Genomic DNA, 19,557 nt, shown 5'->3' on the forward strand with positions numbered 1-19,557 from the left:
CTAAAGCAACTTTGCTAATTCAAGCCCAGTTCAAGGTGCTTGCAACAGTATATTAAATTGTATATGGCTTAGGCCCATGCTACTTATAGTCCCATCTATTCCATTCAGCACTGCACTCTTAGTCATTAAAGGGGCATCTTTTGCAAGTCTTTCCACAGGAATTGTTTTTGATTAACAACCTGTTGATTAACAACCCATCCGACTTTCTCTAGAGCATGGTCATATTATGCAATAAATTGCTATCCAAATTTAAGCAAGCCATTTCCTTACTACAGTTTAGAAGCAAGCTGGCAATATTTTCCTAGGCCTTTTAATGGCCCTGTTTATCTGTTATTCCTTAAACGTTTAAATGAATGTTATTAACGTTTTTTACTGTACCCTGTAAGCTATCCAGAGCCATTAATATAAAATGTAGAATGTAAAATGTAGAAAATCTATATACATTTTCAGAATATTTAAAAATACTACAAAAATGCTAAAAAACTACATAAAGAGGTATACATATATTAAATGCCAGCTAGATATACAAAGTTCAGTATTTACATGTCATAAAATGTGAAAGGCTGCAGTTCTAAAGGTTTGTCTGTTCCCTTTTTCCTTTTCATTAAGAAAATTTGCTCATTACAGAAGCTGTTTTGTGCACAGAATGTGCATGTCTCCAGTAAAAAAAACAATGAATAGAATTATTCTCTCCTTTTAGGAAAGGGACTTCTCTCTCTACTGCAAGTGTTATATCTTGCATCAAATAAAAATGTTGTGACACATTCTGGAGAGGAAGGAGATAAAACTCTGCAAAACAGAAGTATAAGCCCAGTTAGTCTGGACCCAGGTATATCACATTCTTAAGAACATGAAAGGCAGAGGAACTATTATCAGACAATGAAAGCTTCTGTAATAATCCTTCTCTTTATAATACCATTAAAAATAAGAGAACAGCCTGTTTTGATTTCATGTTTTCTTTGGGGCTCACTGGGAATAGAGGCCAAACTCTTATAACCCTTTTATAGTGCTATATTATTATAAAATATCAAAGAAAGGGCAGAGCTTTCTAACAAATTGGCTTGCAAGGAGTACATCAAATTGCAGACATTTAAAATACCTTAATTAAAAAAAACACACACATTGTAATGGAATATCACAGCGAACTCCCTTGTGCTCTCCGGACAAAGGAAAAAGATAGCCTGGCCTGTGAAGATTTCCTGAATGGTCAGTCGCTCCTCAGAGAAAAATATGCAAGTCCTTAGCGCGCCAGTGATAGAACACAAAACAATTTCATCGACGCATGAAGTTTTTTTCCAGGGCTGCTGGTGTCCTTTGGATAGAGTGAATGTTTCTTTTCACCCTATCTTCAAGAGAGGAGGTGGATGCACTCTCCAATTTTATGTTACTGCAGGCAAAAGAAATAAGGAAGGGCATTAAGAATTAGAAAAGCAGACATTTTGCCCTACATAACATTTATTTTTCACTAGAAGGTGACAGATAAGAAACAGAAAAAATAAGGAGACAGTAACCAGGATATATAGCAAACACACACAGAGAGGATATATAGGGGAGGGAGAGGGAGAGGGAGAGGGGGAGGGGGAGGGGGAGGGGGAGGGGGAGGGGGAGGGAGGGAAAGAGAGAGAGAGAGATGCCCTTCTGCATAATATCTGGGGGCCAGGGAAAATATAAAACATGGAATCTCTCAAGTCTAGAAAGGAAAATCTATCTAGTCTTCACTCTTTTCTGTAGTCATTAAATCATGCATGATTTTCTGCATCACTCTTTATACATGAAAGAGCTTTCCTCTTCCTATTCAAGATAATTCTATGCTTTTGTAATTCCTCCTTCACACCCAGAATCCTTAGCAAGACTGCATTTTCCTAAAGCAATTTACAAAAACTAATTATATCAGAGTTCCTGCTCTAATATGTTTAGACTGTAATTTCTACAGGGAAAGCGCACCCTGTAAAAGGCTGAGGAAATTATTAGGCTTGTGCAAAGCATTTAAAAGGGGTTTTACCGAAAGTGAAGCACCCCTCCTCAAAGTGTTAAAGCAACCACACCCTTTGGAAAGTTCACAGAACTGCTTTGAAGGCTGGATCCAGCAGTCTGCATATGCATAGCATCACTTCACTGGCACTTCCAGTAGAAGCATTGTCTGTGTAAGTACACACACACAGTCAGGGACAGCCTTTGAACTACAGCCGAAAATCCCAAAAGAAGTGGCTGCTTTAACACTTTGAGAAAAGTTCAGGAAAACATATCCTCTTTAAATCTAAATTAGATTTAGATCTCACAATATTAGTATGTGAAACAAGGATGTATCCCAAGATGGCTTTCAAACAGATAATTTAGGATGCTGCTGCTTTATATCAAGTGTAGTGATCATCTGATTGTTTTAATGAAGACTGAGCCGGGACCTTCCGTATACAATGTATTCTGTTCTGATTGAGCTACAACTTCTTCCTAATTTTAAAAGGAAGAGGATACTCACTATATGAACTTCCCATTGCAGTGGCGAAGTTTTTCCAGAGCTTGTTCTCTTTCTTCTTCTTTTTTATGTTTGTTTACATTGTTCTTTCTTTCTTCTTCCCGCCATTTGGCATTCTCCATCATTTCCTTCCGTCTTTTCTCCAGCTCTTCTGCTGATAATTTTCTGCTTAAAATAGATTAACATGATTTTAGGCAGCATAATAGTGGCTTTTCAAATCAAATTCCAATTTCATCACCAACTTATGGAGTAAATCCTTCTCTTGGCTATTGTAAACAGAGGAAATAGGGTTCTCTAGTGCTATGATTAAGATAAGCGGGGAACTGGGATTGATTACTCAATATCCAGAATACACCAATTGCCAGAATATTACTTAAGCAAAGAATAAGGGCTCAGTTCAAGCTAGAATGGGCTCTACCTTCTTTATACTCCTGCACCATGTGAATCTTAAACAAATGTATACCTTAAATCTAATGTACCTTAGTCACTGACCATATGCAGAGCATTAAAACTATTTACAGCTTTCCAAAGTGCTTGGAAACCAGCAGAAAGCAAGTGCAGAGACTGAAGCTCAGTTGTATCCTTAGTAAATTAGATCTCTCACCCATCAAATTCGAGGAGGTTGATCTTGTAAAGTTGGACATTTGGGGTCTTTAAATAATGGGCAATAATGATAATGATTGAAAAAAAATAAGAGAAAGTTGTTGAGTCTATTTTTACAGACCTTTTCATTTAATTGCCAAGTTTTCTGCATGCATATGTTTTTTCAAAATATTCTGCCTAAAATACATTATACAGTTATGCTACAACCCACTTAAAATCCACCAATATCATGCCCTTCCACATACCTTGAAGCCTGTGTTCTTCTATAGTCTTGTTCCTTACGAAAATTCCTACATTCTGTTTTTGTCTTCTGTTCCATGCCATTGTGCCTGCAATTCAGAAGTTTTCTTTCCTCCATGAAAATAGTAATTCATTATTAATAACTTTTTGGTCTAAACTGTTCTGCTGCTAATTCTTCATCATATACTACCAGGATGCACAATGTTTTTCAACCCAATGGCTGCATTTGCCTTTTGAATGACGTAAGAGGAGCAACACCCCAAAATCATAACTAAGACTGGGAGGGAGATTCAAAAATTAAATTATCACTTAATTTTAAACAATGAGTATAATTACTGCACATGTTCTTAAAACATTTCCATTCTTGTCACATTAAAAATTACAATGGGTAGAGGCCAGAATGATGACCTTCCAAATATACTCAATCCATGTACCCTAGTGTATGCAAAAAACACCTAATTAAAATCTGAATAATTCCACAGCAATTAAAATAACATCTATTACAGAAAAAGAGAATTGGCTGTCCTATTCTTGCTTACTGTTTACTGTCTCGAGGCGATCTTGATCTCTTATGCCTGCTTGATTCTTGATTTGTAGTCTTCTTGCCCCCATGCTTCTCTGGAGAATGGCTTTGACTCTCTGATCCAAAACTCTGTTGGAGTTTATGGGACAGCATCCTTTCATGGCCACTATCACGAACCTAACATTAAGAAAAAAATGCTATTTGCTGAAAGTATTTAAGCATGGAACAAATGTTGCTATATTTGATTGACTGCACACAGATGCCCCAAATAGTGATTGTGAAGTTATTGGCAGCTACACCAGTAAGGAATTTAATGATAATGTGTGAGTTCACATGCTTAAAGCATAAGTGCCACTTCAAGACTGGACATTCTAAGTCAGGCTGGCCCCAATAAATAGCATCTCTATATTATACTGTATAGTAAATACTACAGACCACAGTACATACTTGCAATCCATATCCTGTTTTTTTGGTATGAAGATGTTCTACTTTCTCCTGTGACCTAAAGCAAAAGAAAATTAAATTCTATCATTTTGTCAGCGTGATAGGTTATTTTAAACATATAGGTTATGTACATGCCAATTCCAGCCCATATGAATAGAAACCCAGCATGTATACAGAGATTCGCTCAAGGATGGGGAGAAATATATCATGGTGGCTCCTCTACCACTGTGCCTGTCAAGCTACACTGCCCATCCACACCACAGGTAGTCCTAGCTTAATTATGGTAATTGATATTGGAATTTCTGTCACTAAGCAATGAGGTTGTAAAGCATGACGTCACGTGACCACATTGCTTAGTAATAGCAATCCCAGGAGTCCCCATTGCAATAGTTAAGCGAGGATCGTGGCTTGTTAAGCAAGGACCTCCTTGTGACTTCCTGCCAGCTTCCAACAAGCAAAGTCAATGGGGAAGCCAGCAGGAAGTTGCAAGTCCCAGGCGGCTTGCAAGCAGGCCAATGGGCGGGTTAAGTTAAGTTAACCCCCAGGTGGGGGTTGGCTGCTGCGGAGTGTGGGAGGGCACACAGGTGCCTGCTGCAGCATGAGTACAGCCAGGCAGGCATGCATTACAGAGTGAGGGTGGGGGGATGCTGCAAGTGCGTGGGTGCTACACAGTACGAGATCCCTGGGATCTCATATTCTGTAGCCAGGTTCCTTGGGAGAAAAAGTGGTGGGGATGACTTACAGGAGTGACTTGCAACCTTCCCTGCTGGCTTCTCCATTGACTTTGCTTGTGGGAAGCCAGCAGGGAAGGTCACAAATGGTAATCATGTGACATAGGACACTGCAACTGTTGTAAGTGCGAGCTGGTTGCCAAGCACCTGGATCATTATCATGTGACTGCGGGGGTTCTGGGATGGCCGGAACTTTGAGGATCAGTTGTAAGTACCACTAGTTCAGCACCATTGTAATTTCAAATGGTCACTGAATAAGTGGTTGTTAACCAAGGACTACCTATATCACCTTTTAACATCAAGAGCCACTGTAACACAGTAGCATGTGTTTGTGTGGGGACTCAGTTCCACTCCTTTTTCTGCAATTATGAACAGTACTCAAACCCAACCTCTAAAATGGCCCTGTCTCATAAGACTGATATAAGACTGTAAACAATTTTGTAATTAAAAGCATGTAATGAATGAATGAATGAATGTACACTGTGTATACACACACACATGCATACTTAGTTTTAATCTGTTCATCTTCACTGCCACTGGAGTTATGGCGCCTGTGTTTCTTGTGCTTCTTCTTCTTCTCTTTTTTTTTTCTCTTCTTCTTCTCCAAACTGCTTTGCAACTAGAACATTTGAAAAAGGGAAGTATTAGCTTCATAATAAGTACCAGAGTTTGGAGTAGAGTCCCAATCCCTTTGGGCACTTTTTACAATTTTGAGAACATATTTATAAGCATGTTCACAAAATGGCTACCATAGTAGAAGAGCCAGTCACAAAACACCATTCTTCAACATTCTTGTACTCTCTTTGTATGTCACTTACCTCACGTTTGTATTTTTTCTGGCACTTTTCAGGAAGACGTTGATGGACATTTTAGAACCTATGGCTGCCATACTGAAGACTGAGGATTTATAGCAATTATTCTACATTAGTTATATCTGGGATAATTCCATATCTTCAGTAACCAGTGCTGAATTAGTGCCAGTTGGAATACTTACTCCAACTATAATTGTGCACAGTAGTAGTAGGGAAAAATTACATTCCAGTTTGCATTAGTCTCTAACAATTTTTGTTGTAAACACAGCAACAGTTAAAAGACTTTGGATTGGCAACTGTTTAACACTTGGTTGAGCCCCTATTCCATACATTATTCTCTTTCTTTCTAAACCGAGATCAGCAGAAACTAAGTCAGACTTCACATTGTTTACATACCTAAACCTTCCAAGCTGTGGCCTTGGGATTACTGTTTCCCCAGCTCAACAAAAGATACTCCAAATGTCAATTCTTTTCATAATAATTTGATACTGATAACTTATACCAATCCTAAGTGCATTTACTTGGAAAAAAGCCCCATTGAATTTTTACTCAGAATACATAGGACTGCCGCCATGGAATTCAACATCATTCTGTTGTATGCTTTCACAAGCATACATTCACATACCAGTTCTTTAATCTTCTTCATTTTTACAGGATTGTTCAGAACTTCACGTTTCTTCTCTTCTTCCCTCTTCCTATATAGACAAAAGAATATTTAAATAATGTTCACATGAAATTCTGAGATAGCCTATTCCACTTCTGTAATTAAATTTATGATTAGAGGGGGACACTTGTGGTCTTCCAGAAGCTGTTGGATTTTAACCTCTATCAAAACGTGGTTGGTTTTATTTATTTTGCTTTTACTGATTATAACCGGATTAGGATTACCTTGTATAAGACAAATGATCATATAGGTTTCTAAATAAATAGAAATAGTTATAAGTCTAGTATATGAAGAATCATAGATTCTCAATACTCAGTCTACAGGATTAGCCCCTCTGATTGAATCTAGCACAAAAATGTAAAAGTGAAGCACTGTGGACATTAATGGGAATAATTAAGATAATTTTAATATTCATATTAAAGATACTTCAACTCTTTCATTTTATAAATCATCCTGGCCAACACCTGATTTACCTATAAGTCCATCATTTATTATTTATTTTATTTATACACTTTCTGCCCCTCTTTTTAATACTGAAAACAATCCCAATTACCTTATCATAAAAAGTGGGTCTTCTCGGATTTTGCTAGCCATATCCAAGGCAGAGTTGGCACCTGAGGAGGCAAAGATAGAGCCTGGCAGAAGGCCAGTCTCAGAAGAACAGCCTGCCTCCTTGTCCTCCGCTGTCTCAAAGACATACTTGTCAACTGGACGCCCCATAAGGTATTCATCTCTGTTCACCATGCCCCCTGGTCCTTGATACATCCATTCCAACTTCTCATCTTTTTTTCTAATTCATTTGGGGGAAAAGATATAAAATGAGAACTTTCATTTCAACTCAGGGTCAGAAGAGAAGAAGACAAAGCAAATTAAAAAAATTAAAACAAAGGATGATTATAATAGGTAGGCAACCTTCAGCAGCACTTAACATTTTTTGGGGTCTGGGATTACAAAGAGGATGAGAATACATTACACATGTGGACAAGTCTATTACTTGGGATGGGTTGTGGGATTTTTTTAACTGCAAGAAATAGAATCTTGAATTCCTGGATGGGGCAAAATAAAAACCTCTGCAAATGCACACATTAGTGATCCTTATTAAGATCACAATTTATCCAGAGCCAGTAGTAGTGAAATATAATTGCTAGAGGAGAGGGTACATTTTAATTTTCTTTTACATTCCAATGATCTCCATACTTTTATCAAGGGAAATATATTATTAATTAAAATATATTTCTTCTGAACTGGATTGAAGAAAGCTTTATCAAGAAGCATAAGATTTCCACATCTAAGTATTGAGAATTTTATTCCTGTAACTATCTATTTTTTAATTCTTGAATTAGAGAAATTCATCAATTCAATTGCTAAGAGGTCAAATGCTATCAAATTTTAAGTACTATGATTGGGTAATAAGGTCAGTGTTTAAATCTCTGAACTAAGGAGAGATAAATTGAAGCTTCACTGAAGTTTCACTCTCACCCTTTCAAATTTCAGTCCTAAAATATAAGTTGGGACAATATCTATTGGATGATGGAAATGACAAAGAAAATGCATTTGGCATATACACAGCAGTATCACCTTTAATTACTTTACATTCTAGAGTTCAGGTCTAGAAGGACTTGTGCTAAGGTCACTTGCAGACCAGAGTATTATGCAAACATCAGCTACATATAGACACTTAAAGACACTTGAAGATGGTGGCAATTTCCATAAGGGGAAAATAAACAGCAAATAGCTTGAAGGAGACTAAAAATGACATAAACTGAGTATGTCCAATAGGAAATACTACCTGCCTTGCATTTCTTTTGGTACTATAATAATTACTTTTCTTAGCCGAGGTGCACTTTAAGTTTTATGTATAACAACTTATGAAACCAGTATAGTTGCACAAAAAGCTTAATGAAGATCCAAAGAGGAAGACACACAGGAGATGGAAAGAGAGCCAAGTTATCAAAGAAGGGTGCAGATAGGTAACTCACAAGTACAGAGATGGTGTTAGGAAAGCTAAAGCTCAGAATGAGTTGAGGTGAATGAAGGCTGCTAAAAATAGTCTTCCTTAGATCAATGTTTCTCAACCTTGGCAACCTGAAGATGTGTAGACTTCAACTCCCAGAATGCTGAAGTTGGAGTTGAAGTCCACATACCTTCAAGTTGCCAAGGTTGAGAAACACTGCCTTAGATTATGTTCAAACTATAAGGAAGACATAATTGGTATATCAGCTGCTCAATGGTGATGGCAAAATATTAAGAGGTAACAATAGAAAGGCAAAGTTATTCTACACTCAATCATCCCTAATCAGAAGATAAATGTTCCATCAGGCAATTGTGAGGAACAGAATGAAGGGGCAGAACTGACCCTGCAGGCACAAATCCTATTAACTTTTAATCAGTTAAATCTCCAGATCTAAATGAACTGAATTTTAGGGTGGTTTGGCTAAATCTTTAATTATATTTTCACTAAGAAATCCTGGGGAACTGGTGAAGTGCTACATAACTAGAGGACAGGAAGTGTTATTATCATCTTTAAAAAGGTAAAAAGCAGATCTGGTCAGTGTGACCAGGAAGATTATAGAGCAGGTAACAGACAGTAATTTGTAAGCACTTGAAAACAATTACTAGAAGTTAGCATGGAAATATCAAGAACAAATCTTGTCTGAATAATATTTCATTTTGGGATTAGATAGCTTTCACTAAACATTATGGGAATGCTGGAGACGTAGTATTTTTTTATTTCAACAAAGCAGTTGACAAAGTACTCCATAGCATTCTGTTAAATATAGTTAAATGTGGGATGATGGGAAGACAGTTAAATGGATTACACAGCTGAATCAAAACTCATATCATCAGTTGGAGGAGGTATTAAATGGGGCACCACATGAAACTGCCCTGGATCCTGTGCTCTTCAAAATGATTATTAATATCTTAAATGCAGAGGTGAAGGAAACAATCAGAAGATTCACACCAAGTCCTATTAGGAGAGACTGAAAGAACAGGGAATGTTTACAACAGAACACCAAGGAGCAATATGATAGCCCTCTTCAAATTCCTTAAAGGTTGTCACCCAGAAGAAGGCATTGTTCTCTCTTGTTCCAGAGTGCAGGTCACAAAATAATGGATTTAAGTTACAGAAGGCAGATTCTGACCAAACATTCAAAATAACAGTAAGTCCAGTTCAACAGTGGAATCAATTATCCAGAGATGTGATGGGTTTCCCTTTGCTACAATTCTTTAAGTGGAAGCCAAACAGCCTCTGTCAAGGATACTTTAATTTGAATCACTGTAGAGAATTGATAGCCTAGATAACTCATTCTTATTTTACAATTCTATGGTTGCAGACCAATAAAATCCAGCTCAACATACTTGACAGCGCCTACATCTTCTGCATAACGCTGCATTTCTTCTCGTGCTCGCTCTTCATGCAATTCCCGTTGCAGCTCTTCAATTTTCTTCCGCTCAGCTTCATGTTTTTGTTCCGCTTTCCAAACTTTTTCCACATTACGTAGGGTTTGTGGGTGCCAACTTTTTTTTAGATTCTACAGACAAGATTAACACTTTGATTTAACCTGACAAATTCCCCCTACAAAAGCTATACCAAATAACAACAATTAATGACGATAGCTGAAAAGCAAGCCTCAGTGTACTAAAACTGAGTACATACAAAGCATAGGAGTCCTTGCTCCATGTTTGTATTGCTACCCAAATAGTTCCCTCATTTTGTAGTTTATTTGTCTTATAATGGAATGGCAGCTATCCACTCCACATCACATACAACTTGCTTCAACAGTCAGCTTCCTATCTTTGACTTATTAAGCCCAAGTAGCACATGTTACAAGTTTTGAATTGTAGTGGGGCTATTCAATTTGTTTCCTCCACTCCAAATGAGGCTTCCATCATCCGTTAATTTGTACATTAAGAATATGATGGAGGCCCTATACTCATTGGCTAGATTCACACATCATACAAAGTCATGTTTTTCTTAAAAATGGTTGAATACACCACAGTTAACTGGGCTCACCACATACACTAAACCATAAATCATGGCTTGCAAACAGTGGCTAAACTATCACAACTTGCTAAAGCAAAGTAAACAAACCAGATTATGAGCTGAAACAATAGCTAAGCTATCACACCTTGATAAACTAAAGTAAACAAACTAGATTTTGACTTAGTGATATACCAGTCAGGTTGCTATAAAGAGGCTCCTTACCTCTAACAAGTGCTTCAATTATATAAAGCATGTCGCTGTCTCTACCCCATTCTCCTAATCTCCTTTCCATAACACTGAATTCCAATTGTGTAAGAGACTTTCCCCCACCCCAGCTCAAGTCTCTCCACTCCTTCAATACGTCCCTATATTTCAGTTATATAATACAGTATATAGTTACATTATGCGATATATCCCTGTATTTTCATCCAAATATGTACATAGCAACCTGCTCCCGGAGGGAGACAAGAAGCCTGCCCTTAGTTTCGATTAACTCAAATCCAAGACGATTCGGACTGCCCCCTCCCCCCCTCGGCTTTTCTCCATCCCTTCCCTTTTCCTCACCAGATCGCCTCCCCCCATGGCGACGGCTCAAAGGATCTCGTTTGGAGCGGCCGCTCCGCAAGTTCTCTATTTCTCGGCTACTGGGCTCAGACCGGCGCGGAGTGATGACGTAACGTATTGTTCCCGTTCCATGAGACGGTCCTCTCAGAGCGGAAGCGATTGATTTAAGAACATCTAGATATATACAGCTTCCTCTGTCGAAGCTGCAATATATCTCTTGTGGGAAAAACTATTGTTATTAATTATAATTCTGATGTGTCGGACTGCAACTCCCTTCATCCCAGGCTCAACTATCACACTCACACTAAGTGGCGATGATGTGAACTGTAACATCTGGAGGGGGCAGGTTGGGGAAGATCGTGTGCATAATTTCTTATTTATATTGCCTGTATATACATTTTAAACGTGTGAGGAGGGAGGTCTCTTGCCTTTGACCCCATCTTTGATTCAGTTCAATCGCTGTGACAGTTCAGTCCTTCCAGAAACTATTTTGAACTACATCTTCCATCATCCCAACCAGTAGTTCAACAACTGGGGAGGTAATTTGGGAAGGACAGCATGAAGTCAGAAGAGTTGTTTTGGATCATGCTACTAGTCCTTTAATTCACCATGAAGAGGCCCATGAAAAAAGAGTAAAGGTAGTAGCATTCCCTCTCTCTCTCTTTTTACAGTGCATTGCCTTTGAATATAAAGACTACCTTTTTCTGTCATGGCTAATTGAAGCTTTATAGCCCTGACACAATAGCAGTGTGTGTTAGAGTAAACTTTTGTCATTCCCACCATAATGATCAGGATGGGAATCATAATCTAAATAAGACTAGACAAGCTGCAGTGGGAGAGGTGGTGTCCACAATGCTGTGCCTGGAGAAACAAGGCAATCACTTCATTGGCTGAGTACTCATGACATGCTTACTCATGGCTAACTCATCCATGGTTTACTCAGTTATATTTTCTGAGTTCACATTGTTATGGAAAAAGTATTTATTTACCCAGTTAAAATAAACCAACAAATAAAGAGAAACTTTTATTAAAAACTTAACACCAAATGCTGGATCTCTGCCACAGGGACAACTCCCAGTGCCTCAGTAAGCAGTCTTTTATTAACTTTAACACATGTGCAATACGACGAGACTCATGTTGTATAGTGATTGGCTAAAGTGTTCACATTACATAGAATGTAGGCATCAAAAAAATGACAAATGACAAGTTATAGATGTATTGATTTAGTTAATCTCTCCTTTGTCCTTTGCTTTGTACATAACCCATTTCTTTGGCCTTATATCTACATGCTTGCTTTAGTATAGTAGCACTGTGCTTATTTCCTAATAGTGCTGACTTACATTTTTCTACAAAAACACAACAGATAGAAGTATAAACTAACCATCTGGACTATGTCCGACTGCAACAGGCTAAAATGTGGTTCATAGTGTTGTTGTTTTTTTAATATCTTTACAATAAGAACAGACAATAGTTGGTTCCTGTCAGTATAAACAAGTGAATATATCATGTAGCAAAAGCTATGTAAAGGAAAATATATATCTTATGTATAGAAAAACACATGCATAGGAAAGTTAAAGTGTCCATTGTTTAGCTTTAGATAAAGAGACTTCTGCTTAACCATAAATAAGAAAGTTTACTGAAACTTTAAGGAAACATCTGTTTTAACAGAATGTGAAAGGAAAATGTTCATGCTAGGAGGAATATGTTCATGCTGATAGAACAGAAACTGTTGTAATAAGCTGGCACATTTCATTCTATTAATAATGATTGGCTAAATTTTAAATTAAAAGACCTATAAAAAGGATGGAGAAGCTATCCGCTTTGCAGCCACCCATCCAAAGCAATTTGACAACTTTGCATGAATAAACATATTTTGACTGATTGTCTGATGATTTCTCTTAAATTCCTGCCTTGGGAACAAACAGAGAAAAGGAAGAAGTCCCATCCTTCTGACAATTTCTTTGTGGTTAGATTTAGAGTTCAGTATGTCATGTGAACACAGCTACTGTGAATTGCTTGTCTCTGTCCATGGCTCTCTTGCATTGGGATTACCAAGCTGCCCTAATGTTTGTGATGTTGCTATTAATACTAGAGATATAGCTGGTAGATTTGCTGTTTATAATTTTGGGAATGATTCCCTGTGTCTGCAACTTTAATATCAACATAACTTAATTTGTGTCCCATGAAGTTTAATTGGCCATGACTTCTAATGTAATACTGTATGATTCATTTGCAGTGTGCTTGCTTGATGCATACAATTTTCCTTTATGTACTAAGCAGATCTTAACCCCAAGAAAATATGCCTCAAATTGTACTCATAGGCAAGTCACACATCTGTCCCTGCCTCAATAAGGCATTGCTGTATTTCTGAATCACTATTGCCTGGACACCCTAGCATAGATACATTTTTCTGTCCGAGTACATATACAAGGAAGAGAGGTGACAGGAATGAGAAACGGTTTAGATAGCTAATTAAACAGATTCAGCAGATTTGCTGTTGACTGCTCCTTGAAGCCCAAAGCAGTATACAGTCATATGCTTAAAATACAGTTAATCTCAAACACATTTTCTGCCCTAAAAACAGATGTCTCAGAACACAAAATATACAATTAAGCCACTTTCATCACATGCAGAATTTTGGTTTACCACTTTGCCCTTCCCCAACTTGGACTACAGCTTTCATCCTCCCCAAGGCATCATGGCTAGCAGTATCCCGTTAGGAAAAAGCTGTCCTAATGTAATCTCCTGCCATAATTTCCCATCCCCACAAGGAACAAACTGTTAGGATAAGAAAATTAAAAGTATTTTATTATTTTTGAAAAATCAAGAACAAACAAAACATATCAAGAGCATTTAGTTAGAAGGGACAGACTGATATAATTTGGTGTTCTTCAGTGGATGGGGAGCCATGTTACTTCACCAAAGCAAGAAGAGCGAGTGCGAAGATCAGGAGTGTTGCGGCGATAGCCGTATCGCCCATTCCAACCTGTTGCTGGTTTTGCATCTATCAGGTACAGATGGTGACCAGCCACCTGCTCTGGAGAGTGACCTGTATAGAAATAAATACTAATTATTATCCATCCAAAGTATGTTGAAGCATGTGTTTGCAAAATACAACCCATACCCAAATGCACACCATTTTCCTTACACTATTTGTCTCTTGACACTTTTTCCTCAATACCTGCCTTTTTTTTTTCTTGGTCTTGCATCGCCTAACTACCCCTAGCAGCAATGCAATACTTTTTTCCTAAATTTCTACCACCTACCCACACAATTTCCACTCTATAATCCCTCCAAAGTACTAATTTCACTTCTGTGGACTTCAGTAGGAGAACAAGCAGAGCTGATTATGAGCCAATCAGTGTTCCTCTCCAGCCAACCAAAACGCAAAAAACGTTGCTCAGTGCCCTACTCAGCCACCACAGTTCCCATATTATAACAAATCTCCTCACCCTGATCCACATAAAACAGTAAGTATATTGCCAGCATACTCTTCAATTCACATTTTAATTTCATGCTCTGTGGATTTGGCTCCCTATATGCAAAGCAGATAAATAACATAAAATAAAATCAGAGGTACTAAGGGGGAGAGCTAACAAGCCTTCAAGTCACCTGTGTTCCATTATATTTAAGAACCCATATGAGCTGTGACAGGGAAAGCATCGTAATTTGCTTTACTTGCCACCAGGAACTTTCTCTATTAGTTTCAGCCATGACTTTCTAATATTTTCTAAACAAACAAAACAAAACAGGATTCTGAAGCTCCTCCAGGAGCCAAGATAAACTGCAGCTTTCCAGCACTGAGAGAAAAAGGCTACCTACAAACTCAACAAAGCCACTAAATGGGAAGGACCCTCCCTGCAGCTTTGCTTAAGTTTCAAATAAACTGTAGCAGAGCCAGGAAAAAAAAAGCTCAAGCAGCAATATTGTGCTTGACCCAACATACATCCAGAGCTGGTTCCAAATGAGACAAACCTTTCATGTGGGCTATTAGTTGTTATGCAGAAGGGATGACTTACAGTGTCTAATTCAGGGTTTCTCAATCTCAGCCAGCCATGCTGACTGGGGAATTCTGGGAGGTGAAGTCCACCCATCTTAAAGTGGCTGAGGTTGAGAAACACTGGTTTAATTCTTTTGCTAGACACACCCATCCTAAATCATGCTAGCACTATAGTTCAGCTTAGGGGGGGAAATCTAATTTGTATGCAGGGAACCTACAAAAAGACCTAGGATCGCCCATTTCAGCTGTGAAATGCTATTTATTTTATAACTTTCAATAGAGCAGAAGAGGGAAACCTAAACTTCAGATGTCATTGGACCTGCCACTCCATCCGGCATAGACAATTATGGAAGATACTTAGAACTGTTATTAGAATCACCTGAAGGAACACTGTTTCCCCAGTTGGTTTTGAGTGTGAAAAAGCAAGCATGATCTACTTTCAGAAGAACCCATTCTGTCTTTATGTGCAAAGTATTTGTCTAAAGGAGGCAAGGCACACCAAGTTACATTCGCCAACCTCCCCAAAGAACTGACCTTGGGTGATCTCAAAAACCTAAGCAGGATTGCTGCTTGCTAGTACTTGAATGGGAGTCACCTGGAAAATCAGAGCTGTAAGTGAGCCTGGGGAGGAACAAGACATCCCAGAGAAGACAGTAGCAGAATACTTTAGTACTATTGGCAAGAGAGACGGTTTAATGTAATGGTTAAAGCACCAGGCTACAAACTGGGAGACTGTGAGTCGTAGTGCCTCCTTAGGCACAAAGCCAGCTGGGCCACTCCTTCCCTCTCAGCCCTAGAAGGAGGGCAATGGCAAACCACTTCTGAAATCTTGCTGAGAAAACTGCAGGGAGTAGTCCAGGCAATCATCAGGAGTCAACACTGACTCAAAGGCGCGCACACGCACGCACACACACACACTATCTGCAAGATGGAAAGGCTGAAATACCCACAATGGAGGAATGGTTGATAAAGATGACAGAATTTGCAGAGATGGCAAAATTGACTTGCTTAATTAGAGAAAAGGCAACAACTACATTTGCCAGTGACTAGAAACCTCTTATGGACTTTTTGCTGAAAATGGAAAAAAAAATGAATTCATGATTTATGGATTTGATTATTAGACAGGATAGAATATGGAAAGAAGGGAGTCATGATATAATCTTAGAGAGAGAGGATAAACTATAAATGCATTTTAACTGCTGTAAGGAAGATCGAAAGCCACTTTTTAATATCTTTTTTCTTTCTTTGCCTTTTTTCTTTCTTTCCTATTTACTTATCACTTTTCTTTTACTCTTTCTTTTTTCTTTAAATTTGCATTATTTTTAACTTGTAAAAGACTTCTTTAGTAAAAATTAATTAAAACAAACACTCTGTCTGCAGTAAAAGTGCATGGATGTGTCCATGGAGTCCCAGAAGTTGAGCTAATTCAAAGGACACTTTTCCGGCTTTGGAGCCAGAGTACTGGACCAATGGAATGGTGTGGGAGATGGAGATGTGAAACAATTACCTATACACCGAATATAGCTTCAACACAGCTATTGTGACAGTTCCTAAATCACTTTAAGAGTTTAGAAGATCAACAATCGCTGGTGAAATGAAAGGCAGCCGAAGAGATGGATACAATATTTCACTCACCTGCTCCTGCCCAGTTTCTCCTGTTCAAATATCTCTGGCCTGGCCCATAGATATGGAAATAGTCCACTATCCACCCATCCCTAGAAGTCCCACCACGAGTCTGTCAAGCAAAAAACCCCACAAAAACCCAATTAATTCAGTTTAAAAATAAATATGCAGTGGAGGCAGATATTGAGAATATGAGGGAGAGAAGACAGGTTTTAATTGTTATCATCATGGAATATTTTCTTCTTTTCCTAAATGTGATGCAATGGGTAGTGTCTACAGTGAGATCATAGAGAGAGCTGTGACATCAAGCAGTGAAGACCAAACATTCCAAGAAAAGAAAATCTAAATATTGGAAACAGTAAAGTATTTACTGGCTTCCTAAAGCGTGTATGATGAACCAGTTACCAATTTGGGCCCAATCTCTATCCAAGGAACAGGTCATTGTTGCCCACAATTTCCCATCTCTCTTCTAAAAATCCAGGAGCCGTTTGCAGGAGCACATAGAGAGGAATATTCTGTAGCTGTTCTATAATTTAGGAAGAGTCAGCTTCTGAGGATAATTTGGAAGCATTACAAACTGTTTTTAACGGCTGTAAATATACTTTCCCCATATTTAATATAAGTTGTCTTTTCTATGTTCTGAACAGACTAGAATTAGACTGGATGCTATTTAGTTATTTTAGAGACCTAAATAAATTACCTGGGAAGATTTTTTTTTCATTGAAAAAAAGGGATGCACCACTCTATGAATTATCAGAGTGACAGACCAGGTTTTTGCAGTCAGAACCATATTTCTTTTAATTCTTATTTTTGGCAGCCAAGGCAAAAATATACAAGCTGGTGGAGCTATATTTTCAGAGATTTAGTATTGGCTTTTAGGTACTCTGTGCTAGGCAGAGTTCTACTTTAGATATATTAAGCTATTCAAATATGCAACTTTATTTGATCTATTTCCCACAGGAATGTATCAGAAAATTGATTTCAGCAATTTGCTGTTCTGGAGGGCCCCAAGCTGCAAAAAAAAAAAAAAAAGTTTGGGAATATCCTGTTGTCTATGAGTCGTGTGCACCTGGACTACTGTCTAGCATGACATTAAGACATTAAGTTATACCTCCTAGCTCTCCTGCTCATCTGTTCCATTGATTTCCATTTCAATCTGCAAATGCCATTACCTGGTCCGTCCTTTTTAACACTGATTTGACCACTGGAGATGAGAAATAGCTAGCAGCATGGATATCCAACTGAGCATTATAAGGTGGCAATGCAGACCACAACTTGGGCAGGATGTGGGCATAGCTGCTACCAATGGTGTCCACTGCCACACCATCCAGGATGAATTCCTTCTGCTTTTGTAGGCATCTCCGGGTAATAAAGGCCATGATTAGCAGAAGAGAAAAAACTGACTGGCATGCTACACTGCACTAGTCTCCTTCACAACACACCTATATATATCTCCTACCTCTCTCCTAGCAACTCTTATTATTGCATTACTAGAGTCTCTGTGATGTTATCAAGAGACAATTGTTCCCTAACAACCAGAAGTTGGCATACATGAAGTTTCTTCATTCACGCAGTAGCTTACTTTGGTATAGCTTATCCTTAGTTTTACATTTGTATTAATGAACCTACCATAGTTCCTGCAGAATAGAAATTTCAAAAAACGTTGCTAACCAAAATTTAAGTAACATTCCTACACTTCAGAAATGTTTCTTTCATACAACCTGCCCTTCTGCCCTTTGAGAACTTCTTCCTGTGCACTTCACAATTCTTCTACTCTTCCTTGTGCGAGAGCACAATCCTTTTATATATATTTGTGGAACATTCAAAAGTAGTACTGTAGTCTAAAAGAAACGAGTAACAAACCAGTTCTATATTTCATGGATTTCATACATGGATGTGTATGTCTGTGAAATCACTAGGAGTCAGACTGGAAGACTTGGTAAGATCCCATCTGAATAACTGAATAGTGTAAATGGTGCATAGAAAGAAGTGCAATATACCCCTCTGAATTATTGCCAGATTAATTTTATACATTTTACTAATGTTTGACTGCAATTTGAATTAGGTATTTCTTTCTCCTTTAATTTAAAACACTTCAATGATTATATACTGTACACTATAATAATCAATGCATTGTGAACAGGGGCATATATATATACACACAGTGTGTGTGTATATATATTTTAAAATATTGAGCAGCTAACCAGTATAGGATAATAAAATTATAAATTGGTCTTTATTCACTAGAGACTATCAACACTAATCCTGGATTGATACTATATATTGATTGATACTATATATATACACTATTATATACTATATATTGATACTATATATATAATATTATTAGATACTATATACTAATATATATACTATATTGATACTATATATATATAGTATCAATCCAGGATTAGTGTTGATAGTCTCTAGTGAATAAAGACCAATTTATAATTTTATTATCCTATACTGGTTAGCTGCTCAATATTTTAAAAAAAGATCATGTGGGTACAACTATGTTAAACTTCCTTTCATTTAGTTTGCTCAAATGATACAATTTGAATTACTTTATTCAGTATTTAACAACGTTCTTCTGCAATAAACACATTTGACACAGGTGAAAAGGCAGCCCAGCCAGCACTGTCATTGCCTGTACTGTACAACCTGGGGATATGCCTTCTGCAAAAATGTATTTATTCACCTGGGGAGTCAGGATTCATAGCTGGGTTGCAACCTGTCTTTAGTGGATCACAGCAATAGTGTTACTGACATACACATAAAATAATGGAAATGACTTAATAGAATTCTATAGAACTTTATATTTTATTACAGTCAATTAAAAAATGCATATCCAGAAGCAGCGCATCGCCAGACAACATTGTTGTGACTCCCTCTTTT

The 19,557-nt window shown here is 37.8% G+C and overlaps 2 protein-coding genes across 3 annotated transcripts; both read right to left on the reverse strand.

Moving 5' to 3' along the window:
- Window positions 1-484: 484 nt before the first annotated feature.
- Window positions 485-11,128, reverse strand: CWC25 (CWC25 spliceosome associated protein). Of its 2 annotated transcripts, none has more exons than XM_007429842.3 (10): window positions 11,040-11,128; window positions 9,851-10,023; window positions 7,044-7,280; window positions 6,452-6,521; window positions 5,521-5,633; window positions 4,287-4,341; window positions 3,856-4,016; window positions 3,322-3,405; window positions 2,477-2,638; window positions 485-1,387 (listed from the first exon to the last, which is right to left on the reverse strand). In XM_007429842.3, the coding sequence occupies exons 1-10, from the start codon at window positions 11,055-11,057 to the stop codon at window positions 1,273-1,275; spliced, it is 1,188 nt and encodes a 395-aa protein (XP_007429904.2). In that variant the 5' UTR covers window positions 11,058-11,128; the 3' UTR covers window positions 485-1,272. The 2 variants fall into 2 exon arrangements, with proteins under 2 accessions (XP_007429904.2, XP_007429903.2); XM_007429841.3 differs by having other exon boundaries at window positions 2,477-2,641.
- A 1,789-nt stretch (window positions 11,129-12,917) lies between these two features.
- On the reverse strand, window positions 12,918-18,041 carry SPMAP1 (sperm microtubule associated protein 1). The gene is made up of 3 exons (XM_007429850.2): window positions 17,835-18,041; window positions 16,675-16,774; window positions 12,918-14,088 (listed from the first exon to the last, which is right to left on the reverse strand). Exons 1-3 carry the CDS (start codon window positions 18,039-18,041, stop codon window positions 13,931-13,933), a joined length of 465 nt encoding a protein of 154 aa, XP_007429912.1. The 3' UTR covers window positions 12,918-13,930.
- Window positions 18,042-19,557: the final 1,516 nt, after the last annotated feature.

Source organism: Python bivittatus, unplaced genomic scaffold, assembly GCF_059951505.1.
Source record: "Python bivittatus isolate LINGU-HERP-01145 unplaced genomic scaffold, Pbiv_v1 ctg000410_np1212, whole genome shotgun sequence".
Classification (NCBI taxonomy): Eukaryota; Metazoa; Chordata; class Lepidosauria; order Squamata; family Pythonidae; genus Python; species Python bivittatus.

What these genes read in the sequence shown, in the direction of transcription:
- CWC25 (XM_007429841.3), bottom strand. An exon ending in TGAAGAAGATTAAAGAACTG is followed by an intron (nt 5,634 to 6,451) that starts GTATGTGAATGT and finishes CAAATGTTCTAG; the next exon opens with TTGCAAAGCAGTTTGGAGAA. An exon ending in GATGAACAGATTAAAACTAA is followed by an intron (nt 4,342 to 5,520) that starts GTATGCATGTGT and finishes CTTTTGCTTTAG; the next exon opens with GTCACAGGAGAAAGTAGAAC.
- SPMAP1 (XM_007429850.2), bottom strand. Translation starts at nt 18,041, where the DNA reads ATGGCCTTTATTACCCGGAGATGCCTACAAAAGCAGAAGGAATTCATC. An exon ending in TGTTAAAAAGGACGGACCAG is followed by an intron (nt 16,775 to 17,834) that starts GTAATGGCATTT and finishes TTTGCTTGACAG; the next exon opens with ACTCGTGGTGGGACTTCTAG. An exon ending in GAGAAACTGGGCAGGAGCAG is followed by an intron (nt 14,089 to 16,674) that starts GTGAGTGAAATA and finishes ATTTCTATACAG; the next exon opens with GTCACTCTCCAGAGCAGGTG.